Genomic DNA, 23,558 nt, shown 5'->3' with positions numbered 1-23,558 from the left:
CTCTCTACCCGAACTCGTGAGGGCCTTTCCACTCCCCGGGAAAAAGAAAGTGGGCCACCGGGGGGCTCGCTTGGATCACTTGAGCCCGTGGTGTCCCGTGATTTTCCAAGCGAGTTTCTCTCTCCTTTGTGCGTTGTTGTACTTTGGTGAGATCAATCTAGACACGGATGCTTTTCTTCTGTGTTGTTCAAGTAGGAGTCGGAGTTTTATGAAACTTGTTCTTACTGCGATTAAAACCAGAACAACCTTGACATTCCCTCTCCCACACGTTCTCAGTCAAACATTAAGTCTCAATTTCCAGACTTGCTCAGAATCATGGGTGAAGATTTCAGTACGACGACGAAACGTCCCAACTTTTTATTTGTTCTCGCAGACGACCTTGCAAGTATTTCTGTTCTGGTCATGGGACGACCATGCTAACTGTTTGACGTTCCAGGGGTTCTCTGACATTGGGTGCTATGGCAGTGAAATTCAGACACCAAACATTGATCGGCTGGCCGAGGAGGGCGTTCGCATGCTCAACATGCACGCTGCGGCGGCTTGTTCGCCAACGCGTGCGATGTTACTCAGTGGAACAGACGCACATCTCGGCGGTCTCGGCGTACTGATCGAGTACAAGAACAGCGAGAAGGGAGCCAAGCGTTGGTCGGGTAAGGCTGGGTATGAAGGTTATCTAAACAACGACGTTGCGACGATCCCGGAGATTCTGGACGACAATGGCTACTTTACAGCCATGTCTGGCAAGGTGAGTAGGCCGATTTCGCGTTTCATATTCGTTCAATGAAACATTAGTTCCGTCGATTCTGTTCTGCGAATGGTTCTCGTAAGCATGATTACAAGCTAATCAATAAGCAGTGGCATCTTGGCCTTCGTGCGAGTCAAGGACCGTGGAAGAGGGGCTTCCAAAAGGCTTTTGCAATGCTTCCTGGTTGTTGCAATCACTACGGCTGGGAGCCAGTACAGGAACAGTTCCCCGTTGGAGGTCGGCCCATCCACGCGGAGAATGGCCAAAAGGTCGCGATGTAGGTTTAAACGGATGGTTGGGAACTCATGGAGTGTGCCCAGATTACAGTGGTTGACAATATTTCCTTATTCACAGTGAGCCCAACAAGACAGAAGATCCCGAAGGCTTCTACTCGACTGATTCCTACACAAATCAACTCCTCCAGTACTTTGAGGGTCGGTCGGAGAATGACAAGTCGAAACCATTCTTTGCATTTTTGCCATATACCGCGCCTCATTGGCCTCTACAATGCTCGAAAGCACAACGTGACAAGTAAGGTCCCCATATTCGTTGATAACCGCTCGTATAATACGACAGGGCGAGCGTCGTTCAGACTAACACGTCTTCACAGGTATGAAGGTGAATATAAAGACGGCCCATACGCATTGCGGGAACGTCGACTGAAAAAGCTTGCCGAGATGGGCATTATCGACAAGTCAGTGATTCCTCACGAAGTCGAAACGTCCACAGTTGGCGTTGGCGAATGGGATGATCTCACACCAGAAGAGAAAAAGCTGTCAAGCCGGGCCATGCAGGCTTATGCCGGCATGGTGGACTCGATCGATGTCAATGTCGGCAAGGTTGTGGATTACCTGAAGAAGACTGGTGAATATGACAATACATTCATCGTCTTCATGAGTGACAATGGAGCAGAGGGTGCAGCGTGAGTTATTCCAATACGAACATCCCGAGTGACGAGAAATCACCAATGGCTGATTTTGACCTCTCTGGTATACACAGGATGGAAGCAGTCCGTAAGTACACGCCTGTGGCAATGATTTTCAACAACAAAAAAAACCAATCTGACCATTAGTTGTACAGCGGTAATGGGAGATAACATCAAACGCGCCATTCACCAATACTATGACAATTCGTACGATAATATCGGCTCTTGGAACTCGTTCACGTGGTAGGTTCGACATTTCGTCAACTCGAGACGTGGGCTGACGTGGATCGCTACGACAGGCTCGGACCTCTGTGGGCTCAAGCATCGACAGCCCCTTCGAGGCTGTTCAAGTGTTTTCCTTCGCAGGGCGGCATTCTCGTGCCCTGTGTTGTCAAACCACCTGCTAACACTTTCCTACCGTCGTTCACCCCTGGCTCGTTCCACCGCTCGTTCACGACAGTGATGGATTTCGCTCCTACATTTCTAGAACTTGCGGGCGTATCCCTTCCTGGTGTTTTTGAGACAGCCCAACAAACCTTCCCTCGGACCCTTGCACCACGCAAGATGACCAAGTTTCGAGGAAAAGATGTTCACGCCATCCGTGGGAAATCGTGGGTGCCACTCTTCAGTCATGGGAAGAAAGTCGAAGATGATGAGTTATGGGCGATCCACTCTTCCTCGGAGCCTGTCGGATGGGAACTCTTTGCTCGGGGTGCACTCCGAAAGGGAGACTGGAAGATTGTTCACTTTGCCAAAAAGGATGGAGGTGTGGGTGAAGGGGATGAGGGTTGGGAACTTTTCAATGTCGTGGAAGATCCCGGAGAAACAAAGGACCTTGCCACGAGCCAGCCGGGGAAACTCCAAGAACTGCTTAAATGCTGGCAAGAGTACGTGGTTGAATGTGGGATCGTTTGGGGAGAGACTGCGACGGCGTCTGGCCTTGGGAAGGACGACGCGCCTGAGCTCTGGCAGGATGAACTTGAACTGCAAAGTGCATGGATGGGCGCGAGAGGCGGAGAGTGTCCGGCAGTCTGTGTATGAGCAAGTGCCTTTGTAAAGAACGAAGGCATCGGCGCGTCACTAGAGCTATACCCATAGAAATATGTTACAAATAGGTGAGAGGCGGGTTTTTCGGTGTTGCGTCGGTGGTCAAAAGATTCAGGTGGCGGGAATAGATATCTTAGCTTTTATGACCATTTCCCAGACAGGCATCTCTGGTTCAAGGTACTATACTATATTCGAGGAGTTTAGTATGAAGTCTTGGGCCATTAAGGCTGTCCCTCCTCAGCCTGGGTGGGGACTACAGGAACATCGATGGTCACGTGCACGCCAAGTGCTACCCCGATGAAAGAGGATGAACAATCTCGGTCTCCTTCGTCCTAACCCATTGCCGGAAAGAACAATGGATGTCCAATTCATCCCAGTCTCTTCAAGCTGCTGACCTCCTCTGTGCGAGATGAATACTACAGGGCAATGGATGCACAACCCTGATGTTACCCCGAGTCCTTCCAGACCTCGGCCCCATTTTCCGTCAATCGAGGTTGATTTTCTGCCTCCAAAGCAAAGGCAGACACGTGTGCGTACAGGCTGCACGACGTGCCGTAACAGAAGGGTACGCTCCGTTTTCCCAGACGAAATCTGATCTCAAATCAGACAGTGATTGATTTCTGTCTCTCCTAGGTCAAATGCGACGAAGGGAAGCCAATATGTACCAAATGTCGATTGGGCAACCGCGCCTGTACGTGGCCAGAATCTGATGAACGGAGAACAAGACACGTGAGAAGGGCCAATGCGACAGCTTGCGACCATTGTAGGGACAGAAAGGTATGTCAATGCAAACAAGCAACGAAGAGGCCAGTCAATCTGATTTGCAACGCGGTGGCAGCTCAAGTGTGTTGGTGACGTACAAGCTGCATGTGAGAATTGTCGAGATCAGGGTTTGATGTGTGCGCGGACTCAAGCAAGCACCTACATGGAGCCTCAAAGCTCCCTGGCTGCTTCCACATCGGACTCCACGTATGCCAGGATCGCTCCCGCTCCCACAGACTGGTCGACCGACTCAATCCCGCCGAATCCTTCGGAGATCAGTGGCACCCGTATCGAACGCTCTTTAACTTCTCCCGGGCAACATATCCAGAGCGAGGAGCCCACGCAATCGAACTGTGCAGCTCCTACAACACCGTTAGGCCAGTTACCCCAGGGAGAAGAGCTTGAGCACCTGGTACAGGTTTACTTTTCCTCGGTTCATGGTCAGTATAGCTTGTTGTTTCCTGAAGTGCAGGGCTTTTCCACTCACCAATCATGTTACCTATCAGATTTCGGCTTCTACGGGTTCATCCACCAGCTCCACTTCAATCGTCTGCTTGCTCAAGGTAAAGCTCCTCGAGAACTGACTCTTATGATGGTGGCCAGTGTCATGCGGTAAGTACAGCGCCTTCATAGAGCGCATATTGAAACGGCTGCTCACGAGCCCTCTAGCTTTGCGGCCGCGCCTACTGAAGAGAACCTAGCCAGAGGAGATGCTTGGGCAGACGCCGCAATTAGTGTCCTTCTGCAACAGATCTATCAAGGTTTTGGAGCAGTTCAATTAATGGTACATAAGCGCTACCCTGCCCACCCCTTGATTTCGAATCTCAGTCTAGTTTACAAGCCACGTCTCAATTCTTGGGTAGAGAGAGCTCGACTAACGTGAGTGACAGACCTTGCTACTGGCTCATCACTACGACTTTCATCGAGGCAACTTCACGTCTTCTTGGCTCCTAGGCGCTAATTGCACGAGGTATGTGGTCGCAGTAGCATCCTTAATGCGAAGCCGTGTTGCTTGCCGGTGACTTTTGACAATTGACACCTTCATAAGGATGATGCAAATGATGTCTCTTCAAACATTCGACCGGACATACCCTTCCACTTTCGCATCCAATCTGCGGTTGCCACTCCTCCTCTCAGCCGAAGCTCTCCGTCGTGTGGCATGGTCTACATTCTATGCTGACTCGATTGTCGATGGTGGACGTTACGGGTTCCACATTGTTGACGAGAACGCCTACCGTGTTCAGCTGCCTTGCGATCCTACGAGTTTTCTGGCCGACGAGAACGTAACGACTGAGCCCCTTTTCGTTGACTTAAATAGCACCTCAAATACGGAGCTGGGTATTCAAAACCCTGCCCAGCTCGATATGTCCGCATATCTTCTTCGAGCGGCGGCTGCACGTCGACGGGCACTGCACTTTGCTTTTCGGGCCTCGCATAAGGAGCAGACGGTCGAAAGGCTTTGCGAAGAGCTGATTGTCCTCAAAGCTGACATTGATAAAGTCATAAACGATTTGCCCAAGCGTTTCATATTCAATTCCGACAACATGTTTCTACACCGTGATCGGCTTAGCGCGTTCCTTCTCCTACACATCATGCGGCACAACCTGTTTGTTGTCATCACTCGGGCCGCCCTTCAAGTCTACCAGCGCGATCTTACCAAAGCAGATGATACCCTACAGGTCCGGCGAGAAAGAATCTCTCACGCTCTAGCCACTGCCAGTCTTGTCTTTGAGGGACTCAAAGCCGACATCATCTTTGACCCTCACATTGGCATCTTCGCCTATGTCGCGTTGGAAAGTGAGATTCTATGGGCAGCCATAATCCACGGTCATTAAATACGCTAACATTTGGTTAGTTCTCCTATTTGAGCCTCGTCGACTAGCCGAGGCGGATTCCGTCACCGACACCAAGGCTCCCGAGCTGATCGATGCGGTCTACCGTCTCCTGGCAGTCCTCCGGGACCTCTCGGCGCGTTCTGAGATTCTCAGACAACTCGTACGTAGTAACCAAATCTCAAGAAGTCAAGACTGACATTGAACGAAGCGGATTGAAGCCGTCCACCGTATACTGAAATGCGAATGTGGACATTTACTGGGCGAAGCGGATTTAGCGGCATTGCGAAGGTCAGTATAGTACTTTCAAGTTCAGTCAGTACGGTGATTGATTCATGCCACAGTGAATACCAGCTCGCCGGTAGCGATGCAGCCGAGTACGACTTTAGAGACTTCCGATGGGCCAAGGTTGAAAGGATTCGTCGCGGCGCATGGTCATCTACATACGCTGCGCGCGATGAAGGCCTACTTGTATTTAAAAGTGGTAGGGACACGACTGTCCCTTCGGCAGCACCATCACCTAGGCTTGATGCGATAGAAGTCCGGAAGTCCCTTACCCAACCTTCAGCACTGAACTCAGACCAATCCATGGCGTCTAGCTCACTGCAGGCGCCCGAAGGTCTGAGCAAGGACCCACAAAGCATGCCGCAACTCGCACGACCATGGTGGGGGCTGTCAGAACCTGAGAATGTCGACCAGATGTTCTCACTTGACTGGACCTCATTTCTAGATGAGTCAGGCTACCCTGAGGTAACGGATTGGTAGCTTGGACTCTATACTCATACGAGATGATATGCCCGCACCAAAACCAGACAATTCTTATTTCCTGGCCATATTTTGTATATATAATCCTACAACATCGTTACTCCCTTACGTCCCACAGGCTGGCATCGCATCGCTAAAGAGATCGAGCAGGAGTGCCGATTTTTAATCCCAGCAAAATGCCCCTTCCCATGGATGCCCAATTTCGGCAGCTGCCTGCGTGCAAAGACCTGCAAACACAACTTCGTCGATACACGAATTCAACGCATAGCACTGTCATGGCACAGAATTTTGTCAGAATATCCAAGTTTGCTTCAGGTTTGAGGTATTCAAAGAAAATGTGGAGTCCCACCTGGTGTGATCGTTTGTCACTATTAGTGTAATCCGGGTACAGGTATCCGCAACGATTGACACTCTGCTGTTGATTATGATCGTATTGGAAATACTTCCCGCAGGCAGTTTTGGTGATGTCATTCCACTGAGTGTTGCTGTCTTGACATTTACAATTCATGTAGCTGGCGGCGAGGCTTTTCAAGAACAGGACAGACAGGTGTCAGTTGAGGCTTCAGATCAAGGTAGAAAACAGGCAGGGGACTCAAAAGTCACTAGCTCAAGGACGGAGGAGGGTGGTCATACCTGGATTTGGCGAACACGGCCGCCGTCAAAAGCAGATACAGAGAATAAAGCTGCATCGGGAGGATAGTTGAGACACTTGATAGTACTAGTATGGTTCTGGATGCATTCTTGTGAGAGGAAATATGGCCTAGATATACTTATGTAGGTTTCGGTATTAACTCCCACATTGAAAGAGACTGAGTTTTGACTTCAAGCAATTGCAACCCCGTACTCAGCATGGGCCTTGGGGGGGGGGTGGGTGTCATGTTTAGAAACACAATGACTTACATGCTTTCGATAGATAAAAAGGCCACTAGTGCCTCTATAGCGTTACCTTCGGTCTCTTACGAAGGTGCATGCACACATGGTCCGTCCTCTCATGCTTGGCAATCGATATGTTATTCTAGAACATCTAGATGAGGATGAGACCGGGCCTCGAAGATGGACCGTGCTGGGATATCTGTTCATGGTACCTCGGGCACTATGGGGCCCCGCGGGATTCAGTAGCAGTGTACTTAGCCCAAAGGCTTTTTTCAAGTCACGAGTTTTCTTTGTGATTATCAGGATCCCGTAACGATAGGGTCTCATTGATGGACATAACTAACTCGAGGGACTGGAAAGTTGTCAGGGAGGGTGTTCCAGCGCTGTGGAGGCGCTAGTCCCGATCGGGTCATGCACTCGTAACTCATTCAATTCTTGCTCCTTCCACCATCAGAAACAATCTCTCCGACAACAGTGATATTGTCAAAACATGATATCGTCAAAACATGATATCGCTGCTTGTTCTTCTGCCTCAAATCTTGAGTATGCTTAGCGTTCCTCCCAGACTCTTTGCCTCTGCAGCCAACATTCCAGCGTGAAGTTCGGCAGAATGCCAGCAGGCCACTTCGAGATTCGACTACCACCTCACCAGATCAACCAGTCATGAGCTGTTCAGTGAACGATTCCACGCGACCTGCAAAACTGGTCTTTATCACAGAAAGACGTCGAATGCGGACGTATCATCGTCTCGGGATTCGTCGAGCGTCAACGTGCAAAACACAACACCCCCAAAAATTGGGTGGTGGGGAGATTTGCCAGACAGAGCAACTTCTAATGTTATTCGTCCAGGCTACGATGTTCGTAATCACGCCACTATAAAGTTTAAACGCCGTTGAACGAGATCAGCATCAGTTTCTCGGCCTCCTACTGTTGTCCAGCCATGATTGGAGAGGAGGCCCACGTTGGAAGCCTTGTCAGGACCCTTGGACTTGGCGGCTTGGTACAATATTGCACGAGGGTGGACTTTGCCGCGCCGCTTGATACGAAAATTCGATATGATCTTCGGCACAAGACAATGGAAAATTCATACATCCATGCATCCTAGGCACATATATCGACTGAGTGACGTGGGTTACTTGGCTCCGCGATCGGAGGTAGAGGTGTATAACAACAAATAGCTACGACCCATCATGATGTCCAATCTCTCGCGGCCCTGGAATCCGATCAGCCTTGCTCAGCTGTCACCTAGGACAAAGCTCACATGGCGATGCAGTCACAAAACTCAGGTGTTGGTCCTGGGAGAACTGACCGAGATCTGAAAGTATTCTCGTCGGCGCACAGAGCAGAAGAACACTCTAGCAATGCGACTATTCCTACGAAACGAGACTCGGCCGACGATGACGGCGCCCAATTCAAGGGTGAGATTGGAGTCAGTAGGGTCGAGGCTTTCAACAAAGTCCTTTACCAGTCCGGCAGGTCTGGAAAGATACTCCTCTGGCTGCTAGGGATTTCAATCGGCCTGACAATGTTTGCATATGCATTGGACATGGGAATTACCGGGACTATCTTCACCACCATGGCCAGTTCCACCTTCGGGCAGCACAGCCAACTCGCGGCCGTCAGTACGGCCAGTCAGATCATCCGCGCCATCAGCAAACCTTTCATCGTTAAGCTGGCAGACATCACCTCGCGCCCGACCACCTATGTTGTCATTCTCGTCTTCTACGTCGTCGGTTTCGTCGTCGCCGCGAGTTCGAGCACTTTTTCAGCCTATACCGTGGGCATTTGCTTCACGTCTGTGGGCAAATCTGGACTTGATTTGCTGAGCGATATCATCGTGGGCGATTTGACCCCGCTGGAGTGGCGAGGCTTTTTCGGCGCCGCTCTCTCTATTCCCTTCGTCATAACGGTCCCTGTCAACGGGTTCATCGCCGAGGCATTTGTCGACAACTGGCGGTGGGGCTTGGGCATGTTTGCAATTCTTGTCCCTGTGCTGCTCCTCCCTGCCATCTTCACGTTGTACGCGATGCAGCGGCGAGGGGAGAAGTTGGGTATGGTTACTATGGCCGCCTCGAAGCGCCTACGGACCGGACAGGAGGATGGTGACATTACAGAGCAGCCAATCGGGCAGAGGAGCCGGATTAATCACTGGACCACACTCCTCTACGAGGGCCTAATCGACATTGACATCATCGGGCTCATCATTCTCGGCACCTCTTTCGCCCTGATTTTGCTACCATTTACTCTTGCGGAAAGAGCCGACGGTGGCTGGGGGAACGCAAGCATGATTGCCATGTTGGTCACGGGCTTTGTGTTGCTCGTAGGGTTTGTCTGTTTCGAGGCGTTCCTCTCCCCGAAGCCGCTCATGACGAAGAGGATCATCAAGAACCGGACGTTCCTGGCCGCCGTGGTCATCTACACTTTCAACCAGACTGCCTCTTCGACCCGCAACACCTACTTCTCGTCGTACCTTTACGTCATCAAGGAATGGTCCACCTACAAATGGACCATAGTCTTGGGGATCACCACCATGGGACTCAGCGTGATTGGTCCAGTCGTCGGGCTCATCCAGAGATGTACGCACCGGTACAAGAATTTGATGGTTTTTGGCGCCGTCGCCCGTATGGTAGGTTACGGCCTTTTGATTCGGAGCGACGGAAAAATGGTACAAGACACGCCTCGCTTGGTCATTGCCCAGCTCATTTTTTGTCTGGGCTCCTTCAACGTCGTCGGGGCTCGCGTGGGCAGTCAGGCCTCGGTACCCCACGAAGACATGGCCACCATCATTGCTTTGTTGACTTTGTGGTCCACGCTGGGCTCGTCCCTCGGTAGTGCCATCTCGTCAGCCATCTGGACGAACGAGATGCTCGACCGTATGCACAGGGAGATGCCCGAAGCCAGTGACGAGACGGTCTCACAGCTGTACAAGAACATCAGGAAGCTACGTAGCCGATACGACTTGGAGAACCCGATCAGGCAGGGCGCCATCCGGGCGTATGCGTGGGTCAATGGTCATATCGCCATTGCCGCTCTTCTTCTTGCCGCCTTGCCATTGATCGCCACTTTTTTCATGCCCGACTACTATTTGGGTAAACAGCAGAATGCCGTGACTCAGACAGGTCTTGATGGGGAATCGGTCAACGTGCCTGACAGAGAGCGAGCAGATAGTAACTTGGTGGACAACGACAACAACAAAAAGCCAAAATCCCTCTATCGTCGGTTTTTGAATGCTTATCATAAGGCATAGTACGTGATTAGCTAGGGTTTAGGGAGCTGACACACCTACAATAATACCAGCCTAGTATCGGTTGCACGCATTTCATGTACTCAGTGGACGTCCGTACGTACAAAGAATATTATATCCAAGTATAAATTTATTACTTGAATAACTAGCTAATGTGCCTTTATTATGTCTATGATACTCCCGAAGGGAGTAAGGAGGCCAGTTCCATGTCAACTCACCAACCACTTGCACCAAACACGAGCTGTTCCACCGCGAAAGTATCACGATTCATGGGGGCGTCATAGTCCACCGTGAAGACGGTGACGCTGGTCTGGCACGCGGTGACCACGACGCTCTCCCCCGGGAGGCCACAATCTCCGTTGATACATTGATTCTCCCCGGCCGAGATGACACCGAAATAGTTGTTGTCGGCGATCCCGACGAGCTTGCTCGTGTCGTTGTATTGGAATTTGGGCATACCCGAGCCGCCGGAGAAGCGAGACGCGACCAACGGCGGTCGCATGCAGGTGCTGTTCAACGGCGGAAAATTGACGTTGAGGCCGTAGCCCAACGGCAAAAGAGGTTTCCCAGGTCTGGCATTTTTGGCCACCGTGTCGACGAACTGGACCGCCAGTTCCGCCGCCCAGGTCGAAGGGTTGGTGGTGTTTGTGAGGGCCGTGTATCCCAAAGTCGGGTTCGCGGCGGAAAAGGCTATGCCCGGTACGTTTCTCCCGATGGCGGTCTGATGTGTACAACAGGCCCGGATGGAGTGATGGTTAGCCAGCCAATCCATGATTTTTTACATTTACCAGTTTATCAAGCAAAAGGTTTTACCATTTTTTTTGGAGTACAAGAAAGGATTGAGCATGAACGGACCGGTATGAGCATCTGAGAAAACTTACATAAGTCGCACCGATCGTTCCTGAGCCTGTAAACGCAAAGGTTCCCACGTTGTCGCCAAAGTTGGGACCGCTGACGAACAAGTCCGGTACGGCAAAGTCGCCAAAGGTCGGGAGGACATGGTCGAGTCCGATGAGGGTACAACTGGCCGGGGTGCCGTTGTAGTACCAGATGTGACTGTCGTGGGGATCTTGACCCAACGAGGGCGAACCGGCCGGGACGAGGTTGAATTGTGAAGGTGTGGCCAGAGTCGGGGAGGTGGTCAACGACATCCTCCCCCCCTGGCCGGAATTGTCAAAGGCCGGAGCGACCATGTAGACGTTGTGACCGGCGGCGACCAGAAGACGGTAGAACTCGCGGATGTTGGAGGCGCCGAAGCCATCGTCGTTGTTCAACAGGATGTTGAGGCCAAAGGCGACCCGAAAGAGCACGAACGCCGCGAGAAGTGACTTGAACATTGTTTCGACAGGTTTGTTTGGGCTGTTGCTGCTTTGTGCTGTCACGGAACCTCTGGAGATTTTTTTCTCAAGAAGCCTGCCTGCCTACCGGGGTAATGGTACTAGTAGTAGCTTGAGGTCTTTGAATAGCAGAGGTTCCATTATTCTTCAAAGTTGAAGAAGTAAGCCCTTTATAAGTACTTGCGGAGGCTCCCTCGAGGATATCTGCGGGCAAAAAAAAGAAAAGATACTTGCCGATATCCGTATATTGAAGTCGGGAGGGAACTCGAACTAGTTTTGGTACAAAAAAGTTGTTTGGTTCAGGCACATGTTATCCACGTGCTTCATGATTGGCGGATACCGGTTCACCCACCGTGAAAAGTCGGTAGCTGGTGTACGTACAAGTCAAAAAATGTCGTTCCTGGCTATACTATACTAGTAAATCCAGTAGCACACGTGCGGCCAGATCTGTTGCGGCGGGGGTTTGAAAGAGAGTCGACTAGTCAGTCACCTCAAAAACCAAAAAAAACGAGAGAGTTCTTTGCCGAGCGTGCCGGGATGTTTATGAAAATGGGTCGCTTTCGTATTTGTGGATTATACAAGCAAGGCCTTGGGCATTTAGTTGTTAGTTCCACTGTGAATCTGCTTGCTCGAGGAATCTCTCGATGACATTGGTAGTATCAGACTAGCCCAGATTAGCGAATAGCTTATGCATAACAACTGCTGAGGACACACCATAAAACCAGCCAGTAATTAATTCTTCACCCAACTCCATCTTGATCTTGACATCCATTCTCCGAAAATTAACTGGACCGTGACACAACTTGAACGACGTTTCTTTTGCGACTGGCCCGGCTAGAAGATTCAAATTCAGAATGACGGCGGGTTCCCAGCCGTTAGTTAAGCATTGAATGCCTTTTCAATGAGAAAGCACAAACCAGAGTATTGAGGCGCAAAATTTACCGGTACAAACAAATCGGAAGATTAGCGTAGACTAGACTGAAGTAGGAAATCATTGTGCCGTACTTCTGAAAGAATTTAGCACGGCTTTATTAATCGATTTGTGCTCTAGACAGCACCATCCCAAATTTAAAACCACTCATCTGGTAAGACTTTTTTCATTTTTTAAAAGCATAGTATTGACACTTGACCCGTCGAGGCGACCATTCCAGTGGCCGGCCGCCTGGATAAATGTTTCGAGTTTGCAAATCCTTTTCGGAGAATTGACTCGCGAGAGCGCGGGTGGAGCGATCTCGTCCTGTTCCGATCACGACATGGCATGAATCATCGAGGTCAGGACAGGGCAGGCGGCTGTTAGTGTTGATGTTAAAACAGGAGTAGACCAGGAGTAGACGAGGAAGCACTGAGCAACAAGACCATCCATCCGTCCGTCCTCAGATCACTAGTTTTCAGTTATACGTTACACACAGCGAGGCAGATAGAAATGTATCAAGATGAAATCTGGGCGCGCGATCCATTTTTTTGTGAAACGATTGCTACAGTAGTCCATCCCCCCCAGTACACTCGCGAGCCATAATGGCAACAATGCTTTGGCCTTGCTGGCTTCAACGATTGCTTCCATTAATAACTTGTACGCTGCCTTTGAGAATGATACGCAAGACTATTAATAAGTTTGTTCGGGTCTGTGGTTGTAGACTTAGACTAATTTCGCAAGACACTACAGATCTGATCGATCGTGAAAAGAGGGGTTCGAAGCTCAGCACCAGTCTCCGAGGAGAGTGGCGAGCCACCGCCCTCGGTGTGTCTGTGGTAGGCAATCTACTGTAGTATCCGTAAAGAGGAGACTAGAGAGCGGAATCAAGTACGACAAAGGAGTAAGGATGAACGAAACTAGACACCGCTCTGTTTTTCAACCTCCCCTACTATATCCCTTGCAAGTACCAGTACTGTAAAGGTGAGAAGAGTGGGAAGCAAGGCAATTGAATTACGACAGTGACAACGATGCATCACATTGTAGAGAAAACAGGGGACCTGCACCGTGATTGGCTGATGAGTACGCGAGAGGTGTGAGTGCCTCTACTTTTCCTAGGAGCAACAAGTAGATTAGGCATGCATGCCATCAATCAAGTTTTGCGATGAGAGCGCTGTGTACAATGAAAATCCTAGCTGTAGGATTGATCTAAACTCTCGTGGACGTCACGGAGGCCTGTACAAGTGTCGGGCAGCAAGAACGACTTAAGCGGCGCGGCTTTCAACAGAAATCTACGAGAGAACGAGGACCTCAACGGAGGTCAGGGAAGCGCAAGAGTCTCTACGTGTTGGTTTTTGTCGAGGTACAGAAATGCTCTGAGTGCACCTGGCCAGTCGATGCTAGGTGGGAGGTTAGGTTAAATCGCATATGAATGTTGTTTGACAGTTTACACTCGTAGAACGCTTCATTTCCCGTAAACATTGGCTGTCTATGAACAGCCTTACTCTGCGCTTTTTATCGGACCATAACACTATCGAGAGGGTCTCCTGAGTCTGAGACCTATTATCCGTATATACCTAAGTATTCGCAGAATCAGAAGAGAGCACGCGTGATTCTTCATGTTCCCAGCATTCAAGGCCAGAGAGGGTTTGCATCGAAAGTCCCCTAGGCCTTTCACGAAGGAGATTATTGACCACGTCCTCGAAGCATTGGAATGCCTCACGGAGCCGGTCTAGCTGCTGAATGTTGTCCATCTTGATACCAGTAGGAAGGATATCCAAGTTTTCGAGTGAAAAAAACCAAGTATTCATCTGTTAAACGTTGACGAGCACTCGGGAGTATTCGTGAGGTAGCTGATGGTCGTTCGGTATCAGCTAGCCTACTAGTAGTATGTATTTTCTTCGTCCGTGTCCGAATCAACGATTTAACCAATGTCCTCGTCGGTGTGGCATCGAGGTCATTCTCATCTCGCGCCTCCGGGTCCATCGTCATCATGCCCTGTCGAGACAGCAACTTCTTCTGACTCACTTAGACAGTCTCGTATTATTCTCGAACTGCTCTCCAGGGACCACCGCATGGACGGTCGCTAGGCGCTTGACCTCCCGTGCATATGGCAGTCAAGCTAGCTAAGCTGTCTTGTCTTCATCGTCGCTGAAGACTGCAGAGCGAACTTGACTGCCCAGGCGCACGCGAAGGTGTCCAAAAAGACGCTCAGTAACGAAATCAGCAGCAGTCGAACGACCTTTGAAACGTTCTTGAAAGCTGCGAGAGAGAACTTGGTCGCGAGTGTCCTCCCTTCCTTTGGATTTTTTGGGGGGGAGGCTTTCTTGCTTGTGGGCATAAATTCCTCGTCCGAGTAACTCTCCCCCACACATTACAATTACGTCTTGATCGATAAGGACTCTAACATTCTCTCTGAATAAATAATTTCATCGTGCCACACCACTGATAGTGAGCGGATGGCGCGTGCCGATGATTGAGGTGGGTCTGACCTTTTTTCTTCTCCTCCTCCTCCTCCTCCCCCTCCTCCCCCCCTTTTTTTTTGAAGAGAGAGAGCCCGACTGTCTTCCATGCGTAGCTCCCAGGCTGTTACGATGTACTGCCCATACTTTTTTGATTCAAGTATTAAATTGATTTTGAGAGTATGCACATTTCTATTCTACGCGACCGGGTCACTCAGTGGATGAAGCGTTGTCAATAGAGCACGATTGGCTAAGCCCGTTGAGGAGTTGTCCTCACTAATAATATTACCCAGGAAGTTTAATTTAGTCTAGGTCTCAATACTTCAAGGGACAAGACAGCATAGCGTCCTTTGCTTCAGTTGAGCAAATGCCCCATCCAAAACATAGCGCAGAGGTCACTGTGATCCGCAAGTGGAATTATTTATCCGGCTCGATCTTCTTCATTAAGAAACCCCCCTCCCCCCCACAGTACCACACCGTTTCGGCAATCCGTACAACTCTGATCTACCGCGGCTCAAGATGTGGCCACATTGACCTTCTCAAGGTGACCCAACTCAAATACAAGGCTTTTTTTACTCTCGGCTTCAATGTAACACAGGCCTGGATGGACCAAGAACGTACATTCCGGCACATGCTTCATTCCAACGGGGTCCATGAAAGTGGAGGGGTCCGTGCATGGCTAGTCTGATGATGTTCCTGGTTTCTCAAGGCCCTTTTAGCCGATCAGAGAGGCTGTTTATGTCGTCGGTTATACTTGAAGACAACCCTGGAAAACCCTTTTGATCCTGAGGGAAATGACCCCCTTTCTTTGATCTCACCCAGAGGTATACTGCTAGTAACCAAGGGCAGATGAGCCGAGAGAGATCTCAGCTGTTCACTCCGTGGTAACATGACATCGGAACATTCTCCATCGGCCTCTAACCCCAGCCTTACCAGAGAACGGAAAAGCGATGCCGACTTACAGCTGGACACGACCTTCCCCTCTGCCTTTCAACCGGCTTTCGAGCCCGGGAGTTTTGATCAGAAGATCGAAGGAGCCAGTCACCATCATTACACTTCTTTCCAGACCTCGAACCGGACCAGTATGTGGCTTTTACCATCCCATATCAGCCCACGATTGAACCAGAAATTCTGACAGCCCTGTCCCTCAGCAGCAATTTTTGAGCCAAATTCTCAACAACACAATGAGTCTATCGGTTCTCAACGCGACCTGTCAAGCATCAATTGGCCCTTACCAAGTCATGTCAGCCAGCGAAAATTGCTGTCCATTGGAATCAACTATTTCGGTCAGAGGGGTGAATTGAAGCACAGCATAAGGGATGTCAAAAACATGGCTGCTTATTTACACCAGTGTCTTGGCCACTCGATAGACAATATGGTGATACTTACCGACGACCAGCTCCACCCTTTTTCTCAGCCTACGAAGGCGAATATTCTTCGGGCGATGAGTTGGTTGGTGGCAGATGCGCGAGCGAACGACTCGCTAATATTCCATTACAGTGGCCACGGTGATCAGAATTCCTCGGAACTCCCTGATCACTGTGATTCTAAAAAGGACTCTCATCCAGGCTCTATATATCCGGTGGATTTTCGCTCCAGTGGGCGGATATCGGGGGATGAAGTGTATGAGATTATCATCCATCCACTTCCTCGCGGAGTGAAATTAACAACGATATGCGACATGTATCAACCTGCTGACTCCCATGATATATAGTTTTCCACTAAGTTTGCTTATGAAAAATGCTTGTGGATGCATTAGCTTGCGGCTGATTTTGACGGAATTGCGTAATCCACGGTCGCGTTGGCAATACCTATTTGTTATCATTCCCGATCCAAGTCGTCTTATAATGGCCGTTATAGAAAGCTATCCCGGTATAATACCCCTGTCTTTTGCCATCTTGCTCAATTAAAGTTCTTGTGAAACGAACATGCCTAAAGCACCTGGATCGACGATAGCACCAGGACCGAAAGTTGCACGGCAACTACCAGGGCGATGACGTTACAAGACGAGACGACTTTAGGTGCGGCGTTCTTCTTTTTGTCTTCCGGAGGAGCTAGAGCCAACTTCGGATCGTAGGACGGATGATTGGTGCTGTTTAGAGCCCCGTCCCAGCAATATCTCTCGAAGCACTTTTGGTACTGATCCGGGACTTCTGTTTCTGTTCTCTCGAAGCTGCGAGTGAGGATGGCACAGCCCACACAGGCGGGCCAGGACGTGTCGAGCGATCCGTTGGCCTGCGTCGCTACGTTGTAGCCATTCTGGACGATGGCGTTCCTCGTCGACGCGTTGTAAGTCAGCTCGAAAGTCGAGACGTTCGAGAAGTACGAGTATGGAGCGTTAGGGATGTAGACGATGACGGGGCCTGGGCCTGTCATGTTGCTGGAGTTGCAACCGAAAAACGTGGGCCGCGCGTTCAGCCCTAGATTGACAAATGTGTTGGTGTCCGGAGTTGACGGGAACGAGGTGCCATTCCCGATGCCCCTTGGGTCCTGATACCGCTCGTAGGTGGCCACCATCGAAGCTCCATTTGGCCAGTTCGTCCGGGTGTCCGCTGAACTGTCAACGGCAAAGACAACGTCCAAATTGCGGGCTGGATACAGCAGTGGGGGTAAAGGCAGATTCTGAAGATCCAAGGCAGCGTCGACCAAGTGCAGCTCGCTAGAGTGGGCGTTGTGGTTGGTCCCGTTATTGAACCCGTAAAAGGGATTTGGCTCATAGATGGCAATGTCGAGATTCGCCTCACTGATGTTAGTCAGGATCGCGGCCAGGGTCGTGGTGAGGTTCTTTAAGAGGGAGCTGGTGGTCTCGAAACGATTGACCTCGATAAGCACCTGGTTGAAGATTGAGGACGAGGTGCCCATGACAAAGCCCGCGTTGTCCAGGCCACCAATACATGCTTCATCGTCAGGTAAAGCTCCGTTGGAAAAATTCGAGCCGATATACTTGAGCGGGGCAAACGCGTAAGTGGTGGGATCGAAGCTTCCCATCTCCCATGGATTGAACTCAAAGGACGTGGCGTTGGCCGCTTGAGAGCAAGTCAGTATTTTCACTTCTGAGGTTCCGTTGGTTGCAGAGTGACTTCACCTATGAGCTGCTCGCGATTGTTTGGAGCCCGTTCAAGCGCCGTAATGATGGGCATGGGCATATTTCCGCCAGAAAATGTCGACTGCAACGCCAATGAGGACCACGTGTAAGATATCCCACCGTCGGTTCCATTAATCAGCTGAAAAGACAGAGCGCGAGCCCTATATCAATGAGTTTCTCTGCCAATATGAGTGAGGACAGGGGATCGAGAAGCCTCACCAAGGATCTGTGATGGAGACATTGAACCCGGCATCTCTTTTGGAAAGCACCGAGTCACGAAGATCGCGATAGTAATTTGGCTGGCCCAGTGGCCCTATCAAGATAGACTGGTTGAAATCCCACACGCCTCCAGGTGTGGAATCGCCCAGGAGAGCTGGAATGGTGGTGAAATTGTTTACGAATATCGAGCCCAATAACCATCCTCCACCACTCAGGCCTGATATGTATGTCGCCGCCTGCAGGATGCCTCCGAGGTGGCCAGGCAATGTCGAGCTTTCGGTACGAGCATCCAAAGCTGCCACAGCGCCAGCCCCATTGAGAAGTGCTCGGTGACCTCCACCAGACACGGCAATGCCAATGGTCGGTAGGTTGGACTCATTGCCCAAGTGCAGATCAATATAACCCCTAGCATCAAACCCGGTGATGTTGAGCCTGTGCAGAAGATCGTGCATGGCAGAGATGGCCAGAGGCCGGCGGTTTTGGAGCCATTCGATCTCATCCCGTGAAAGGCCGTTTGCGTTCCGGATCACAGGTCGATCAATAGGACACTCAACTGACGCCGGAGCGTAGCCATTAGGTGCGTTAGGCAAAGCTCTTGGGCATCTGCTCCCAGCCACATGTTTGACATCGTTGTCGGTCTCTGAAAAGGCTAAGAGGTTAATAGTCAGCTAGGCTGCAGTAATGGAGGCCGTGAAGTGCTACCTTGGTCGATTGGAAGAATTAAAGCAATCGCAAATACCAAGGCTGTCGCCCAGGTTACCATTGCTCGCAGCAGCTCATATGACGTGGAATTCGGTCCACTTTCAGTCCTTCAGCTTCTGCTTTTCCTTAGTAAATTGCCAGACGATCGAGTGGATATGCAGAAGAACCGCGCAATAACATTGCCGCTCGAAGACAAGAGCAACTCGGGGTAAGCATATGGCAAGGATATAGAGAGCGCCCTTGTCTTCTCACTGTACTCGATGTGGCGCTTGAAGGCTGGACAGGTCCGGCAATGGTTCAGTTCCTGATCAAGATCTAGGCTGCACATGCCATCGAGAGGCTCGAAAGCTCAGCAAAGACCTTCGCAGGCCAAAAAGCACGTGTACTTCTGAGGCACGGACCTCCTATCACCCTAATTTCTCGCCAAAATGTCCTATAAAAGGAGTAATAGAGTTTTTCCCTGGAGCTTATTGACGGCCAGCTGAAAGATATCCTGGACCTGTGAAACGAGGGTGTGGAGGGGACAGTTGTAATGTCAAAACCCACTCCCAGTACAGTACCTTCTGCACAGAACTCCAACTACGGCTGCCGAGGATGATGCTTTGCTCTCATTGACCTTTTTATACCAGAAGCGATACGGTCCCGCGATGAGCTCCAAGGAAGGCTTCCAATGGACTGCTGCAACCGGATTAAAGAGTGGACTGCCATGCGAGGGAGTGAAGCTCCCATCCAAGAAGCTGCCCGCCAGTGGTCGCTACGATGTGATCGTAATTGGCGCGGGATTCGCAGGTATCATTGCGTCGCGAGATCTAGCTTTGCGAGGTAAGTGCGCAGAACCGTACGCCCTCCGAATCAAAGCAAGGCTCGCAATCTGATGCATGCCAGGCCATAAAGTGCTTCTGCTGGAAGCTCGCGACCGCATTGGTGGCAGAGCCTGGACCAGCACCATAGATGGGTTCCCTTACGAGATCGGCGCCGCCTGGTTTCACTGGAATCAGCCGCACATGTTGAGTCAAGTCAGTAGGTATGGCCTCCAAGGTGAATTGAACTTCTCGTTCGACCTCTCCGGTGGCGTGGACAAGTCCAACCTGCACATCGAAGATATGCCTCAAGGAGAGGTAGATACGGAAGTGAGCGTTGACGAGCAAGACTCCATGTACGAAAAGCTCGGCGCATTGTATTTCAACGTCGACGGGGAGATGGGTCGCAAAGTGATGCCGTACCCGGCACTGCCCTTCCACAACCCCGAAGTCCTCGAGTACGACAATCTTACAGCATTTGATCGGGTAGAACAGATCCGCGAGGATTTGACGGACCTTGAGGCCAATGCTCTCAAGTCATATCTGTTGCTTCTTAGCGGAGGAACGGCCGAAAATACGGGGTTCTTGGACCTGTTGCATTGGTGGATGCTCTGCAACAATCAGTCGGGAACTTTTGGCAGCCAGGCCGACGCGTACAAGCTGAAGCACGGCACAACGACACTCGTTCGCCGTTTTCTGGACGACGGCCTCAGATCAGGAAACTTGGAGGTCTTGCTGTCTCACCCGATCAGCAGCATCACCGACGAGAAAGGCCAGGTATCCGTCTCCTCGAATGGTGACACGTATAGCGCGGCGAGGGTCATCTCGACAATCCCACTGAACGTGCTCAGCACTGTCGACTTCTCGCCTCCCCTCTCGCCGGCGAAGAAGGAGGCCCTCGCACACGGCCACGTCGGACTTCACACCAAAGTCCACTTCGACGCCATGGGAACGGACCTACGCACTTGGTCAGGGTACTCCTACCCCGGTCATGGGCTCCTTTACGCCTATGGTGACGAGACGACTTCTCGCGGCAGCACCCATGTTGTCGCCTTTGGAGCCTCGACAAACGTCCTCGAGGGCGAGAACAACGTGGAGAAGATCCAGAAGGCGCTTCATCATCTCCGGCCCGACGTCAATATTGAACGCATCCTGTTCCACGATTGGGTCAAAGACCCGTACTCACGAGGCTCATGGTGCATGTTTTCCAAGGGCTTCGCGTCGCAATATCTGAGCACTCTTCAAGAGCCACACGGAAATGTGTGGTTTGCCAGTGCCGATTGGGCGGATGGCTGGAGAGGATTCATCGACGGTGCGATTGAACAGGGAGCACACGTAGCGCAGGATGTCGCTGATTCGTTCTCTCTGACGTAATGAGGATAGTTAATCCTTCGAATATAAACCCTCTTCGTAAGGAATTCATGGCTCGAGGGAAGGTCGTGGTGCACCGAGAAATATTCTTTGAGATGACCCTACGATTTTCGCGAGAGCTGCGTCCGTGCACTGCATAACCGAATGACGCTTCTCAGCTCGAAGATGCTTCGTTCTATCATTGGGTATAACATACTCCGTGCTGTAGGCTTCAGTTATCCTTCCACCAGTCGGATGGATTAACGCATGCCCGCATGCCTAGCTCCCGTGATGGAACCAACTATATTCATATACCCACCACCATCAAGATGACAAAGCCTGTTCGGGGAGGGGCAGACGGGCTCTGGGACTGTTTACCTTGCTTGGATGGTCAGCTCCGCGTCGTTCCCCCTCTGTTCGTAGGCAGCTGAAAGACCAAGAGCTCGGCCTGGCCCTTTGTTGTCCTTTACTCGTCGGGACCAGGGCCTTACCTTGATCTTCGCGTCACCTTTTGAATTTCTGAAGCCCTTGCGGCTTCTGCAAGCAACGTTCAGAAAATACGCATCGACTTCGCTACTACTCGTGCCAGAACTTGAAAACTTGGTCAGCTCAAGAACACGCCTTAGCTCTGCCGACTACCTCGCCATCAGCGCAAACCGGCCCAGAGAATGTTTCGCCGCAGTCCTCTTCTGGGCGCCGCCGTCGTCTACGGCGTGTCGCGGGCCGGGGCAAAGCGAGGTATGCAGCGCGAGGCAGAGCGCCAGCAAGCCATGGAGTTCGAATACCAGCGTCGAGAAGCTGAACGTGAACGACGCAGGAGGGATGAGGAGAGGCGCCGGGCCGAAGAACTCGAACGGGAGAAAGAACGCGTCAGGAGGCAGGTTGAGCTGGAGGAACGCGAGAAAGCCCAGGCAAGAGCAGCACAGCAGCAACAACAGTATCAACAAACACCGCCACAGTACGTCCAGCAACCAACACCAGGGGGCCCTTCTACTCTTGCGGGAGCGGATGTCGTCTTCTGCGCCAATTGCGGCTATCAATGCAGGCAAGGCGACAATTTTTGCAGCGGGTGCGGAAGCCGATTACCACAAGGCAACCAAAGACAATGAAAGTCCTACGAGGCGTGCTGTGCACTGTGCACATGAGGTAAATTCACCCCCAGACGCTATGACTCGCCCTCGCTCTTGGGACATGTGCATGGTTTCGCGTGTGGGAATCCTGACCTTTGACGACCAGATTGATCGCGCGAGAACATTTACGACGAGAAATTGTTAACGTCTGGGATTGCTTGTGCGAAAGAAGCGTCATGCCGTAATGGAAAGCGGTGGCATAGTAATCTTGGTGCTCCCAAAAGACATCCTGTGATAATTGACCGATGCCACTCGGAACTGATAGAAAGGAAATACCATATCTACTATCACATCATCAGACGACTCTACCGTCCCGTTCATAACTCCGTCCGAGCCTACTCTGTGGGCCGCCGTAGCTGGAGGTGGTCATGTCTCTTTCGATCTCCATCTAGGTAAGTTTCTGCACTTTCTTGTGGCAAAAGATCCCCGGGCGTTGAGCAGGAAGGAGGAGCAGGCTTTGATACTTCTCGGCGTATTTAGGACAGTTGTCCTACATGTGTTCGTCTACTAGACTCGTGATTAAACCATCGACAAGGATTTCATGTGGTGTCTCGCCCCCTTGCGATCTGTGGTGATCTGTAGTGGACGTGAACTGATTCAAAAGTTGAATGGAGAGCCTGTTCAGCTTCGTGGTTGGGGAATTGTGAGCTAATGGTCCTCAGTACGATTCGACCGCATCGATTGTGCTATCTTGCCGGCAGTGTTGTTTCTCGATACTGAACCTCGAGAGAGGCAGATGAGAGCGAATCTGGCCCTTGGAGAACCACGAAGGATGACCATTCTTCAAGGATCAGTCATTGAGCAAATAACACGAAACAAGTTGAAAGCGTTTGGGGAGAGCACCCGTCACTCTCCTAGGTAGCTCGGATGATGTGGTGCTGAGAATCGTGAGTATAGGTATCAGCAGACTCGTCGCCCTTATTGGCCAAGGGAAATCTATACAACCGGGTCCGTCGAGTTCAGACTTAAACCATCCTATCCAGAACAATCCAGTGACTGTTCTGTGCTAGCTAAGTAGTGCTTACTGTAAGTGAGCTGTCAGGGGCCGGTATCGCTTACTGGCCTGCCATCGCGGAGATTTGAAGGAAAAAATCTATTCAATTTAGCATTTGACCTCAGGGTACCTGCATACCAGCAACACAACAAGTAAGCTCTCGTCTATGTCTGTACACGCTGTATCATTGATGCTCACAGAGTGTACTCATTTTCATTGAAGGCATTTGAAATGATTATGAATCTCAAATGATAATTTACCGCAAGCGAACGACTCGGCCCACTTGGGGAGTCAGAGTGTAACAAAGCCTTCCTGTCCTCAGGCGACGGTAGGTACTGTGGATCGAGTTCTTTCTACACCAAAATTGGCATTGACG

The 23,558-nt window shown here is 50.9% G+C and overlaps 7 protein-coding genes across 7 annotated transcripts; 6 read left to right on the top strand and 1 right to left on the bottom strand.

Annotated features, from left to right (window-relative positions):
* Window positions 1-246: 246 nt before the first annotated feature.
* Window positions 247-2,711, top strand: PV06_08843 (uncharacterized protein; the record flags this gene model as incomplete). Its single annotated transcript, XM_016410220.1, has 7 exons — window positions 247-381; window positions 437-745; window positions 856-1,022; window positions 1,100-1,276; window positions 1,356-1,667; window positions 1,818-1,913; window positions 1,970-2,711. Exons 1-7 carry the CDS (start codon window positions 316-318, stop codon window positions 2,709-2,711), a joined length of 1,869 nt encoding a protein of 622 aa, XP_016259242.1. The 5' UTR covers window positions 247-315.
* Window positions 2,712-3,078: 367 nt separating this feature from the next.
* PV06_08842 (uncharacterized protein) lies at window positions 3,079-6,076 on the top strand (the record flags this gene model as incomplete). Its single annotated transcript, XM_016410219.1, has 10 exons — window positions 3,079-3,282; window positions 3,351-3,494; window positions 3,556-3,919; window positions 3,986-4,091; window positions 4,149-4,263; window positions 4,370-4,449; window positions 4,528-5,276; window positions 5,335-5,474; window positions 5,523-5,602; window positions 5,656-6,076. The coding sequence occupies exons 1-10, from the start codon at window positions 3,127-3,129 to the stop codon at window positions 6,074-6,076; spliced, it is 2,355 nt and encodes a 784-aa protein (XP_016259241.1). The 5' UTR covers window positions 3,079-3,126.
* Window positions 6,077-8,210: 2,134 nt separating this feature from the next.
* PV06_08841 (uncharacterized protein) lies at window positions 8,211-10,274 on the top strand (the record flags this gene model as incomplete). Its single annotated transcript, XM_016410218.1, has 1 exon — window positions 8,211-10,274. The coding sequence occupies one exon, from the start codon at window positions 8,211-8,213 to the stop codon at window positions 10,194-10,196; it is 1,986 nt and encodes a 661-aa protein (XP_016259240.1). The 3' UTR covers window positions 10,197-10,274.
* Window positions 10,275-15,630: 5,356 nt separating this feature from the next.
* PV06_08840 (uncharacterized protein) lies at window positions 15,631-16,770 on the top strand. The gene is made up of 2 exons (XM_016410217.1): window positions 15,631-15,984; window positions 16,057-16,770. Exons 1-2 carry the CDS (start codon window positions 15,792-15,794, stop codon window positions 16,614-16,616), a joined length of 753 nt encoding a protein of 250 aa, XP_016259239.1. The 5' UTR covers window positions 15,631-15,791; the 3' UTR covers window positions 16,617-16,770.
* PV06_08839 (uncharacterized protein) lies at window positions 16,721-19,087 on the bottom strand. Its single transcript, XM_016410216.1, has 4 exons — window positions 18,909-19,087; window positions 18,207-18,855; window positions 17,988-18,148; window positions 16,721-17,928 (listed from the first exon to the last, which is right to left on the bottom strand). Exons 1-4 carry the CDS (start codon window positions 18,967-18,969, stop codon window positions 16,835-16,837), a joined length of 1,965 nt encoding a protein of 654 aa, XP_016259238.1. The 5' UTR covers window positions 18,970-19,087; the 3' UTR covers window positions 16,721-16,834.
* Window positions 19,088-19,555: 468 nt separating this feature from the next.
* PV06_08838 (uncharacterized protein) lies at window positions 19,556-21,082 on the top strand (the record flags this gene model as incomplete). Its single annotated transcript, XM_016410215.1, has 2 exons — window positions 19,556-19,730; window positions 19,794-21,082. The coding sequence occupies 2 exons, from the start codon at window positions 19,556-19,558 to the stop codon at window positions 21,080-21,082; spliced, it is 1,464 nt and encodes a 487-aa protein (XP_016259237.1).
* Window positions 21,083-21,726: 644 nt separating this feature from the next.
* On the top strand, window positions 21,727-22,167 carry PV06_08837 (uncharacterized protein; the record flags this gene model as incomplete). Its single annotated transcript, XM_016410214.1, has 1 exon — window positions 21,727-22,167. One exon carries the CDS (start codon window positions 21,727-21,729, stop codon window positions 22,165-22,167), a length of 441 nt encoding a protein of 146 aa, XP_016259236.1.
* Window positions 22,168-23,558: the final 1,391 nt, after the last annotated feature.

This window comes from Exophiala oligosperma (assembly GCF_000835515.1).
Source record: "Exophiala oligosperma strain CBS 72588 unplaced genomic scaffold supercont1.9, whole genome shotgun sequence".
NCBI lineage: Eukaryota > Fungi > Ascomycota > Eurotiomycetes > Chaetothyriales > Herpotrichiellaceae > Exophiala > Exophiala oligosperma.
This window is presented reverse-complemented; position numbering and strand designations above follow the sequence as displayed.

Excerpts from the sequence above, each read along its gene's own strand:
- PV06_08840 (XM_016410217.1), top strand. The coding sequence starts at position 15,792 with ATGACATCGGAACATTCTCCATCGGCCTCTAACCCCAGCCTTACCAGA. Across the intron at positions 15,985-16,056 it reads CCAGACCTCGAACCGGACCA|CAATTTTTGAGCCAAATTCT; the intron begins GTATGTGGCTTT and ends GTCCCTCAGCAG.
- PV06_08839 (XM_016410216.1), bottom strand. The coding sequence starts at position 18,969 with ATGGTAACCTGGGCGACAGCCTTGGTATTTGCGATTGCTTTAATTCTT. Across the intron at positions 18,856-18,908 it reads AATTCTTCCAATCGACCAAG|CCTTTTCAGAGACCGACAAC; the intron begins GTAGCACTTCAC and ends TTAACCTCTTAG. Across the intron at positions 18,149-18,206 it reads GTCTCCATCACAGATCCTTG|GGCTCGCGCTCTGTCTTTTC; the intron begins GTGAGGCTTCTC and ends TCATTGATATAG.